The sequence below is a fragment of the Salmo salar genome, unplaced genomic scaffold, assembly GCF_965601325.2.
Source record: "Salmo salar unplaced genomic scaffold, fSalSal1 ptg000536l, whole genome shotgun sequence".
NCBI classification, from domain to species: domain Eukaryota; kingdom Metazoa; phylum Chordata; class Actinopteri; order Salmoniformes; family Salmonidae; genus Salmo; species Salmo salar.
The window spans coordinates 173,758-186,438 of NW_027675413.1; the positions used below are offsets into that span (position 1 = coordinate 173,758).

Below are 12,681 nucleotides of genomic sequence, written 5' to 3' on the forward strand. Positions count from 1 at the left end.
GTCTGTTATTGGTAATGGTGAGAGGTTAGTATGTTTTGTTGTAGCCTCTGTTATTGGTAATGGTGAGAGATTTACATGTTTTGTTGTATCCTCTGTTATTGGTAATGGTGAGAGGTTAGCATGTTTTGTTGTAGCCTCTGTTATTGGTAATGGTGAGAGGTTAGCATGTTTTGTTGTATCCCTGTTATGGGCAATTGTGAGAGGTTAGCATGTTTTGTTGTAACCTCTGTAACTTTCTCACTCATTATTATTGATGATTCGTTTACGACCAAACACTAATCTTTGACTACTAACCTGATCCCGGTATTGGGATTTATTGTCAAGAGACCATGGCAGGAAATTCAAATCTGCAAGAATCTAAGAATTTCAATTTCTCAAACAATCAACTATTTTTCACCATTTGAAAGATAAACATCTCCTAAATCCAACCACATTGTCCGATTTCAAAGAGGCTTTACGGCAAAATCATAAAGTTAGATTATGTTAGGACAGTACATTGAAAATAGCTGTGTGTAATGTTTTGTCAATTCAAAGACAGGCGTCACCAAAAGCAGATAACCAGCTAAAATTATGCACTAACCTTTGATGATCTTCATCAGATGACACTACTAGGACATTATGTTATACAATACATGCATTTTTTGTTCCATCAAGTTCATATTTATATCCAAAAACAGCATTTTACAGTAGCGGTGAAATTCAGATTTTTTTTCTCCCTCAAATGCTTCCGGTGAATCAGCGTTACAATTTACAAAATTACTATTCGAAAACATTGGTCAATTATAATATTGTCATTCAAAGAATTATAGATGAACATCTCGTAAATGCTACCGCATTGCCAGATTTCAAAATAACTTTACTGGGAAATCATACTTTGCAATAAACGGGGTGCTGTGCTAAGAACAATAGGCTAGGATATACAGGATAGAACCATCTAATATCAATAATACTATTGTCAATAATCCCTTACCTTTGATTATCTTCATCAGAAGGCACTTCCAGGACTCCCAGGTCCACAACAAATGTGGTTTCTTTCGACAAAGTTCATAATTTATGTCCAAATAACTCCAAGTTGTTCCATGTTGTTAGGCGTTCAGTAGGCTCCTCAAAATGTAGGGCGGGGGGGGAAAAGTCACGACGAAAAGTAAAAAAAAAATCTATTTACGTTCGTTCAAACATGTCAAACGTTGTTTAGCATCAATCTTTAGGGCCATTTTTAACGTGAAACATCAGTAATATTTCAACCCGACCTCTCCTGTGTCTTGAAAAACGTTTTTGAAAAATGTCTCGCCTCACATGCACGCGCAGGTGTGGGCAATAATGAAGTGACGACCTCCCAGGGACGTCAACTTCCCTTCCTTGTCATCCGGTCTCTGTTCATCATAGACGCTTCAATCAACTTTATAAAGATCGTTGACATCTAGTGGAAGCCGTAGGAAGTGCGAAATGAATCCTTTGTCACTGTGTGATCTATTAGCAATGACTCGAAAATAGTACAGCCACAAAATTCTCATTTCCTGGTTGTATTTTTCTCAGGTTTTTGCCTGCCATATGAGTTTTGTTATACTTACAGACACCATTCAAACAGTTTTAGAGAATTCAGAGTTTTTTCTATCCAAATCTGTTAATAATATGCATATCCTAGCTTCTGAGTTGGTGTAGGAGGCAGTTCAAAATGGGCACATATTTTTTTCAAAATTCTCAATACTGCCCCCTAGCCCGTAGAGGTTAATACACTATAAGTAAATTGGTCAGAATACTTATGACTTCTTCAAATGGGGAGACAGGAAACATAAAGTGTTTTCATTTTTAAACGTGAAACAGACATGTATTAAAATACCCTCAAATAAAAGGTGACATTTTATACAGTCACCTCATATGAAACATTTGATCTCAAATCCAAAATGTTGGAGTATAGAGCCACATTTAAAATGTCAGCTTCACTTTCAAAATAGATATGGTGTGGACTGTATACTCAATACAATCTAAATCTGATACCTCACTGTCTGTCTTTTGACTGATACTGCTTTTAAACTGGTCTGGTCAGTCTACTCAAATATTTGTACTATACATGTTTCTATCTGCAGGCAATACTTTGATCATTTGTCATTTTTAATGATGATATATTAATTTACGAATAGATATGGAAGGTTTCATATGTTTAAAAAATATACTGCCACTATTTTCACCACCAAAGAATAGCAGTGTGATTTTAATATGATTTGACTCTTTGCAGGCTGTCAGGCTGTCTAGTCACAGAGGAAAGCTGTGCTTCTCTGGTCTCAGCTCTGGAGTCAAACCCCTCACACCTGAGAGAGCTGGACCTGAGTAACAATGACCTGAAGGATTCAGGAGTGAAGCTGCTCTCTGCTGTACTGTGGAATCCCCACTGTAAACTGGAGACTCTGAGGTCAGTATTCCTGTAGTTGGTCAACAAGTGATAACTGTTCACCAGATCCACGTGTTTACCAGACACACATAGTCCACAGCACATGTGTTTGGACAGTGAAGCTTACAGTTTAAAATGTGGTGCTATGCTCCATCATTTTGGATTTGAGATCGAATGTTTCATATTAGGTGACAGTACAGAATGTCACCTTTTATTTAAAGGTATTCATACATATACAGTCGTGGCCAAAGGTTTTGAGAATGACACAAATATTATTTTTCACAAGTCTGCTGCTTCAGTGTCTTTAGATATTTTTGGTCAGATGTTACTATGGAATACTGAAGTATAATTACAAGCATTTCATGAGTGTCAAAGGCTTTTATTGACAATTACATGAAGTTGAAACATAACCCAAAACACAACCAAAACAAACTGCAAATCATACCAATGAGTAAACCAACCAAATCCTCAACTTGTGACTACTTTAATACACTATAAGTGAATTGGTCAGAATACTTATGACTTCTTCAAATAGGGGGACTAGATACATAAAGTGCTTTTATTTTTCAAAATGGTGAAACAGATATGTATGAAAATACCCTCAAATAAAAGGTGACATTATATACTGTCACCTCATATGAAACATTTGATCTGAAATCGAAAATGTTGGAGTTTAGAGCCACATTTAAAATGTTATCTTCACTGTCAAAATAGATATGGTGTGGACTGTATACTCAATACAATCTAAATCTGAGTCTTTTGACTGATGCTGCTTTTTAAACTGGTCTGGTCAGTCTACTCAAATATTTGTACTATACATTTTTCTCTCAACAAGCAATACTTTGATCATTTGTCATTTCTAGTAATGATACATTATTTTATGAATAGATATGGCAGGTTTCAGGACACTGATATATCTGAATATGTAGAAAAAATATATACTGCCACTATTTTCACCACCAAAGAATGTCAGTGTGATTTTATTATGATTTGACTCTTTGCAGGCTGTCAGGCTGTCTAGTCACAGAGGAAGGCTGTGCTTCTCTGGTCTCAGCTCTGCGGTCAAACCCCTCACACCTGAGAGAGCTGGACCTGAGCTACAATCACCCAGGAGACTCAGGAGTCAGACTGCTCTCTGCTGGACTGGAGGATCCACACTGCAGACTGGAGAAACTCAAGTATGTAGAGGGTTTATGTCAATGTTCATATCAGACATGTTTGACTTATCAGGCTAGTTATGACAAACATTCTTAACACCACTTGGACAAAGTTCTATGCTGACTCTGTGTGTGTGTGTGTGTGTGTGTGTGTGTGTGTGTGTGTGTGTGTGTGTGTGTGTGTGTGTGTGTGTGTGTGTGTGTGTGTGTGTGTGTGTGTGTGTGTGTGTGTGTGTGTGTGTGTGTGTGTGTGTGTGTATCACTCATTGACTGTCTGTTCTTCTGCTTACCGCTACAGTGTGGAAAATGGTGGAGAGAACACAATGAAACCTGGGCTTAGAAAATGTGAGTGTTGACTGCTGTGAGGAATATGACAAAGAATAAGTCCTAATTCAAGTGTGTGTGTCCTGTGTGTGTGTGTGTATCCTGTGTGTGTGTGTGTGTGTGTGTGTATCCAGTGTGTGTGTGTGTGTGTGTGTGTGTTTGTGTGTCCAGTGTGTGTCCAGTGTGTGTGTGTGTGTGTCCATCCTGAAATGGACAATTATGAATGGGAACATATTGGCACCGTACGAAACATATACACGATGTCCAATACCACTCAAATGGACGGCATTTATTTCAAAGCTTATGGCAAATCTCATATGGAAAATGCCAAGTGTCACACAGCAAAAATCCATAAGATGGCAAGCGCGCTCCACAGTAAATTGTCATATTGCAAATGCACATCAAGTCAAGACCCAAGGGTCAAATTTTGAAAATGTGAAAAAAAAAACACAAAAATGTATCACCCTCTAAAAAAGTGCTCTCTAGACCGTTTTTCAAAATTCTTTCGATTTTTTTTGTCAATTATATATGTATAAGAACTGTATGAACATACCTTTGTCATATTATATTCTCATATTTTTTTTACTTGTCCATAAGGCATATGTTTTGCCAATTTGCAATATGATTTCATAGGAAGTCAAACGTCGAAGTCAAAAGTCAGTGAACCATTCCCAAATGCCATAAGAAATGTCCAAATGCAATATGAAAGTATTGAAAGTGCCAAATCAGGATGTTATGTCCATTTGCCATGTGCGATCATAGGAAGTTGGTTTCCAAACCCAAAAGTCAGTGAACCATGTCCAAATGGCATTTATACTGCCCGAATGACATATAGCCCTATGTTAAGCCATGAATCAACCTAGATGGTCTATGTGTCATGTATGATGAGGGAGAAGTGGGACTCTGTTGTTTTTAACATTTTGAAAAACGTCCAAAATGACCAGGGGCGCCCCCTATTGGATGGGCATGGGTGGGGGGTGCTCCCTACCCAACCGTAGACCCCTTGCTCCCCCTAAAGGCATTAAAAAACGTTTTTAAAATGTGCTCCTGGTAACCCATTCCAATCACCAGGTGCACGGCTGTCCATTTGCAATATGTTTTAATTTGACATGCTCAAAAATACTGCAGAAATGCAAAATTGACTGGCCCGATGAACTCGGGATGGCCGGGCAGTGCTAGTGGGTCCTCTCCATCGCTCGTTGTGTTGATTTCATCATGTCCATTTGGTGATGTTTTTTCACTGTTGAATCTTATTGCAAATGGACACAAGTCAGCCAGCAAGTCACCGTCCATCAGTCAATTAGATATCATTCTGACACCAAACTGATACATACTGACACCACACCAACTTTTTCCAATTAGTTTAGCAGCCAACTATCACATATTTCAGAGCAGTTCCATAATTCACAGCATCTTCTGTTTAACCTCTCTGGGCTAGGTGGGACGAATTCGTCCCACCTACGTAACAGCCAGTTGAATCCTGTGGCGCGATTTTCAAAACCTTTGAAATGCTATTACTTCAATTTCTCAAACATATGACTATTTTACAGCTATTTAAAGACAAGACTCTCGTTAACCTCTATGGGACCGGCGGGACGAATTCGTCCCACCTACGTAACAGCCACTGCCATCCTGTGGCGCGATTTTCAAAATCTTCAAAATCATATTACTTCAATTTCTCAAACATATGACTATTTTACAGCCATTTAAAGATAAGACTCTCGTTAATCTAACCACACTGTCCGATTTCAAAAAGGCTTTACAACGAAAGCAAAACATTAGATTATGTCAGCAGAGTACCAAGCCAGAAATAATCAGACACCCATTTTTCAAGCCAGCATATAATGTCACCAAAACCCAGAAGACAGCTAAATGCAGCACTCACCTTTGATGATCTTCATCAGATGACAACCCTAGGACATTATGTTATACAATACATGCATGTTTTGTTCAATCAAGTTCATATTTATATCAAAAACCAGCTTTTTACATTAGCATGTGACGTTCAGAACTAGCATACCCCCCGCAAACTTACGGGGAATTCGCTAACATTTTACTAAATTACTCACGATAAACGTTCACAAAAAGCATAACAATTATTTTAATAATTATAGATACAGACCTCCTCTATGCACTCGATATGTCCGATTTTAAAATAGCTTTTTGGTGAAAGCACATTTTGCAATATTCTCAGTAGATAGCCCAGGCATCACGGGCTCGCTATTTAGACACCCGGCAAGTTTAGCACTCACCATAATCATATTTACTATTATAAAAATGTCATTACCTTTTGTTGTCTTCGTCAGAATGCACACCCAGGACGTCTACTTCAATAACAAATGTTGGTTTGGTCCAAAATAATCCATCGTTATATCCGAATAGCGGCGTTTTGTTCGTGCGTTCCAGACACTATCCGAAATAGTAAAGAAGTGTCGCGCGCTTGGCGCAATTCCTGACAATAAAATTCAAAGTATTCCATTGCCGTACGTGGAAGCATGTCAACCGCTGTTTAAAATCAATTTTTACGTCATTTTTCTCGTAGAAAAGCGATAAAATTCCGACAGGGAATCTCCTTTTCGGCAAACAGAGGAAAAAATCCCAAAGGCGGGGGCGGTCGGGGTCACGCGCATAAGCTAGTGTCTCTTGATGGGCCACTTGAGAAAGGCGATAATGTGTTTCAGCCTGGGGCTGGAATGACGACATTCTCTTTTTTCCCGGGCTATGAGAGCCTATGGACGACGTGGGAAGTGTCACGTTAGAGCAGAGATCCTTAGTAAATGATAGAGATGGCAAAGAAGTTCCAGAAATGGTCAGACAGGCCACTTCCTGTAAAGGAATCTCTCAGGTTTTGACCTGCCATTTGAGTTCTGTTATACTCACAGACACCATTCAAACAGTTTTAGAAAATTTAGGGTGTTTTCTATCCATATGTAATAAGTATATGCATATTCTAGTTACTGAGTAGGAGTGGTAACCAGATTAAATCGGGTATGTTTTTTATCCAGCCGTGTCAATGCTGCCCCCTAGCCCTAACAGGTTAATCTAACCACACTGTCCGATTTCAAAAAGGCTTTACAACGAAAGCAAAACATTAGATTATGTCAGCAGACTACCCAGCCAGAAATAATCAGACACCCATTTTTCAAGCTAGCATATAATGTCACAAAAACCCAGAAGACAGCTAAATGCAGCACTAACCTTTGATGATCTTCATCAGATGACACACCTAGGACATTATGTTATACAATACATGCATGTTTTGTTCAATCAAGTTCATATTCATATCAAAAAACAGCTTTTTACATTAGCATGTGACGTTCAGAACTAGCATACCCCCCGCAAACTTCCGGGGAATTTACTAACAATTTACTAAATTACTCACGATAAACGTTCACAAAAAGCATAACAATTATTTTAAGAATTATAGATACAGAACTCCTCTATGCACTCGATATGTCCGATTTTAAAATAGCTTTTCGGATGAAGCACATTTTGCAATATTCTAAGTACATAGCCCAGCCATCACGGGCTAGCTATTTAGACACCCGGCAAGTTTAGCCTTCACCAAAATCACATTTACTATAAGAAAAATGGTCTTACCTTTCCTGTTCTTCGTCAGAATGCACTCCCAGGACTTCTACTTCAATAACAAATGTTGGTTTGGTCCCAAATAATCCATCGTTATATCCGAATAGCGTCGTTTTGTTCGTGCGTTCCAGAAACTATCCGAAATGGTAAATAACGGTCGTGCGCATAGCGCATTTCGTGACAAAAAAATTATAAATATTCCTTTACCGTACTTCGAAGCATGTCAACCGCTGTTTAAAATCAATTTTTATGCAATTTATCTCGTAGAAAAGCGATAATATTCCGACCGGGAATCTGCGTGTCTGTAAAATGAGGGAAAAACAGAAAGATGGGGGCAGACTGTGCATGCGCCTAAAGCCCTTTGTCCCCTGATAGACCACTTAGCAAAAGTGCTCCTGTGTTTCAGCCAGGGCTTTGAATTACGTCATTCAGGTTTTTCCCGGGCTCTGAGACCCCATTGGAGCTGTGGGAAGTGTCACGTAACAGCTAAGATCCTGACTTTTCAATAAACAGAAACAAGAAGAACGACTCCTTGTCAGACAGGCCACTTCCTGCATGAAACCTTCTCAGATTTTTGCCTGCCAAATGAGTTATGTTATACTCACAGACACCATTCAAACAGTTTTAGAAACTTTAGGGTGTTTTCTATCCATATGTAATAAGTATATGCATATTCTAGTTACTGGGTAGGAGTGGTAACCAGATTAAATCGGGTACGTTTTTTATCCGGCGGTGAAAATACTGCCCCCTAGCACTAACAAGTTAAACCATAATAAAAACATAAAACACATAGTTACGTTCTAGCTGTGGGTCCAGTTCGGACATTATGTGTAGGCCTAGCTGAGGCGACACCGAATCCTAAGTTTCGGCTCGATAGGTCATTTGAAGCCCGAGCAGCGACCTTAATTGGTGCTGAAAATCCACATTTTCCGGGAGTTGCTACGGGGTCCTTGAATGAAACGTTAGGGTCCATCTCTATGGGCCGAGGCGGTTTCAATGCACCTAGTCTTGCGACTCTGGGACTTTTTTAAATGTCGTCATTTTTGTGATGTTATTGCAAATGTACGAGTCTGTTTCTCGGTCTGAGAACCTCCTAGAGCCACGTAACTCACCGTGCACTATCGACTTGAGCTCTAGAACAGGTTTCTAAAGTTTCAGAGCTCTAGGTCTGACGGTTCTTTGATAGTTCAAATGAAGTTAACTATTGCAGGCAGTGTATGTCTCTAAGCCCCACACTGTGTTACTATGGCCTAGATGTGTATGTGTGTTAGTTTGTTTTGCAAATCTGATGGGATAAATGACTGATTTAGAGGTTCATGAGGGTTGCCTAATCACACATATGAAGTTTTGGAAAGATGTGACTTTTTTAACCCTTCGAAACAGCCCCTATGCCCCCAATTTAAGGCACTTCCGGTTGGCACAGGAAGCTAAAAGTAAACACATATCCTCATTGGGGTAGGCTTTTACAGAATCCTGAGTTGAATACAGTGATTTTCACAAACTGCAGGTTTGGTGCATCAAAACACCTTTAGGGTGAATTTAACCACTTCCGGTTGCTCCAGGAAGAATAGAATCAACACAGGTAGACCTCATAGTATAACATATGATCATTCAACAAGTCTCAAGTTACCTTAACTTCTCCTTTTGATACCTAGAAACATCTACATTAAATGAATTAGTGAAAAGTGAGTTAACATTCTAATGTGAATGATGATGATTTCTAATATTGTGTCTGGTTTCATCCATCAGATGTCTGTGATCTCACACTCGACCCAAACACAGTAGACAGACGCCTCTCTCTGTCTGAGGAGAACAGAAAGGTGACATGGAGGAGAGAGGAGCAGCCGTATCCTGATCACCCAGAGAGATTTGTGGGATGTAGACAGGTGCTGTGTAGAGAGGGTCTGACTGGGCGCTGTTACTGGGAGGTAGAGTGGAGTGGGAGGGAGGCTGTTATAGGAGTGACTTATAAAGGAATCAACAGGAGAGGAGAGGTTAATGACTGTTGTCTTGGATGTAATGACAAGTCCTGGAGTCTGACCTGCTCTGACAACAGTTACTATGCCTGTCACGATAATAATTCCACTACCATAGACGTCCGCTCCTCCAGCTCCCACAGAGTAGGAGTGTATCTGGACTGGCCAGCCGGCACTCTGTCCTTCTATAGAGCCTCCTCTGACACACTGACCCACCTGATCACATTCACCTCCACATTCACTGAGCCCCTCTATCCAGGGTTCTGGGTTTATAATGACTCCTCAGTGTCCCTGTAAATAATAACCTGACACACACACACACACACACACACACACACACACACACACACACACACACACACACACACACACACACACACACACACACACACACACACACACACACACACACACATATACACACACTGGACACACACACACACACACACACACTGACACACACTGACACACACACACACACACTCACACTGGACACCCACATACACATACACTGGACACACACACACACACAGTGGACACGCGCACGCACACACACACACACACACACACACACACACACACACACACACACACACACACACAGATACACCCATTGAATAAACATACACACACTGGACACATTCACATACACACACACACACACACACACACACACTGGACACACACACACACACACACACACACTGGATACACATACACACAATGGACACATACAATGGATTCACACACTGGACACACACTGGACAAACACGCTGGACACAAATACACACTGGACACACACACACACCAGACACACACACACTAGATACACACACTGGACACACACACACACACACACACTGGACACACACACACTGGACACACAAACACACACACACACACACTGGATACACACACACACACACACACACAGGATACACACACACACACACACACACACACACACACACACACACACACACACACACACACACACACACACACACACACACACACACACACACACACACTGGAAACAAACACACACTGAACACACACACACACACACATACACAATGGACACACACACACATGCTGGACACACATATGCAAACACACACACAGACACACAAACACACACACACACTGGACACACACACACAGACACACAAACACACACACACACTGGACACACACACACAGACACAAGACAGACACAAGTGTTCTTCTCTTCTCAGGAAGGCCAAGTCTGAATATGTTATGTCTGTTACCACTGATAACCTGAATGACCCTAGAAAGTTTTGGAAGGCTATTAAGTCTATGTCTGGTAACAGTAATGTTAATGAATTACCATCATGTGTATTGAAGGACTCTGTTGCTATATATGACAAAACTGAAATGCTGAATTGTTTCAATGAGCACTTTGTATCATCTGGTAGGCTGTTTGATTCAGTGTCCTCTGTCTCTGTACAACCTTGTGTTGATGAACCAGTGAGAGCTGGTCAAACTTTTAGCTTTTTGCCATTCTCAGTGCAGGTGGTACATAAGGCCCTGAAATCCTTAGATCAGAGAAAGCCTGCAGGTCCTGATCTTTTGGATCCCTGCTTTTTAAATCTGGCAGCTGATTTCATAGCTGAACCACTTGCATATCTGTTTAATCTAACCCTGGAATGGAATGAAATTCCAAAGATCTGGAAATCAGCATTTGTCCTGCCACTTTTAAAAGGGGGAGATCCAACTCTTTTAAATAATTATAGGCCAATCTCAAAGCTGTCACCCCTGGTGAAAATACTTGAAACCCTTGTGAGTGACCAGCTAAAAGAGTTTTTATATACTAACTCTATTTTATCAATGTACCAATTGGGTTTCAGGAAGAAGCATAGCACAATTACAGCAGCCATGATGGTTTTAAATGATATCACTGAAGCTCTTGACAAAAAACAGCATTGTGTCTCACTTTTTATTGATCTCTCTAAGGCTTTTGATACAGTTGATCATGCTATACTAAGGCAGAGATTGTTGAGTGTAGGTCTTTCAGAGCATGCAGTTGCATGGTTTGTTAACTATCTGTCTGATAGAACTCAGTGCACTCAATTTGATGGGCTTAGGTCTGTTAAATTGTCTGTCTTGAATGGTGTGCCCCAAGGCTCTGTACTTGGTCCTCTCTTATTCACTATTTATATAAATAATTTAGACAAAAATGTCCAAAATGCACAACTTCATTTTTATGCTGATGATCCTGTTATTTACTGTTGTGCTTCATCTCTTACAAAAGCTTTCCAGAACTTGCAAACTGCTTTTAATACTGTTCAACATACCTTGTCTCGATTGAAGCTTATCCTGAATACTGACAAAACTAAACTAATGGTGTTTTCTAAAGCAAGAAATAGACCTCTGAACCTTTCACCTATTACTACCTGTCAGGGCAATGAGATTGAGGTTGTAACCTCATATAAATATCTTGGAATTTTGATTGATGATGGCCTCTCTTTTAAAATGCATATTCAACAACTTACAAAAAAATTGAAGCTGAAATTAGGATTTTATTTTAGGAATAAGGCTTGTTTTTCTTTTGAAGCCAGAAGGAGGCTAGTATCAGCTACATTTATGCCTTTACTAGACTATGGGGATATTTTATATATGAATGCTTCCGCTCAGTGTTTGAGATCAATTGACACCCTTTACCATGGCACTTTGAGATTTATTTTAAATTGCAAAACCTTTACGCACCACTGCACTTTGTATACCAGGGTTGGCTGGCCTTCTCTAGTCACTCGTAGGCTCAGTCACTGGTATACTTTTATTTACAAAGACATTTTGGGTTTACTACCTTTTTATTTGGGCATTTTTATTGTTCAGAAATGTGGTGGGTACTCTCTTCGTTCGCGGGACTTTATCCTGCTAACTGTTCCAAATGTCCGAACTGAATTTGGTAAAAGGGCTTTTATGTACTCTGCACCATCGTCTTGGAACGTCTTACAAAATACTTTTAAACTGGAAGAACTGGTCCTGATTGGTGTTTTTAAATCACTGATGAATGATCTGGAGACTGATTCCCTGACATGTCAATGTTTTTAATTTGCTGTTTTTGATTTTGTTATACTCTTGTGAATTCTATGGTTTTTACTAGATTGCTTGTAGTTTTTCATGTTTGTCTGTAATTTTTGTAATGACTTGGCGCTGCCTATCTTGGCCAGGACGCTCTTGAATTTTAAATCTCAATGAGCCCTTCCTGGTTAAATAAAGG

At 39.9% G+C, this 12,681-nt stretch overlaps 1 protein-coding gene across 1 annotated transcript; it reads left to right on the forward strand.

The window, feature by feature from the left end:
- The first annotated feature begins 3,155 nt into the window (after positions 1 to 3,155).
- Positions 3,156 to 11,911, forward strand: LOC145876257 (stonustoxin subunit beta-like). Its single transcript, XM_082972054.1, has 4 exons — positions 3,156 to 3,178; positions 3,394 to 3,567; positions 3,845 to 3,891; positions 9,208 to 11,911. The coding sequence occupies exons 1-4, from the start codon at positions 3,156 to 3,158 to the stop codon at positions 9,729 to 9,731; spliced, it is 768 nt and encodes a 255-aa protein (XP_082828180.1). The 3' UTR covers positions 9,732 to 11,911.
- The last annotated feature ends 770 nt before the right edge of the window (positions 11,912 to 12,681 follow it).

Bases quoted from the DNA above. Each gene is read 5' to 3' on its own strand.
- LOC145876257 (XM_082972054.1), top strand. From the start codon at position 3,156: ATGCTGCTTTTTAAACTGGTCTG. The intron at 3,179-3,393 runs GTCAGTCTACTC...GACTCTTTGCAG, and splicing joins CTGCTTTTTAAACTGGTCTG to GCTGTCAGGCTGTCTAGTCA. The intron at 3,892-9,207 runs GTGAGTGTTGAC...TTCATCCATCAG, and splicing joins GAAACCTGGGCTTAGAAAAT to ATGTCTGTGATCTCACACTC.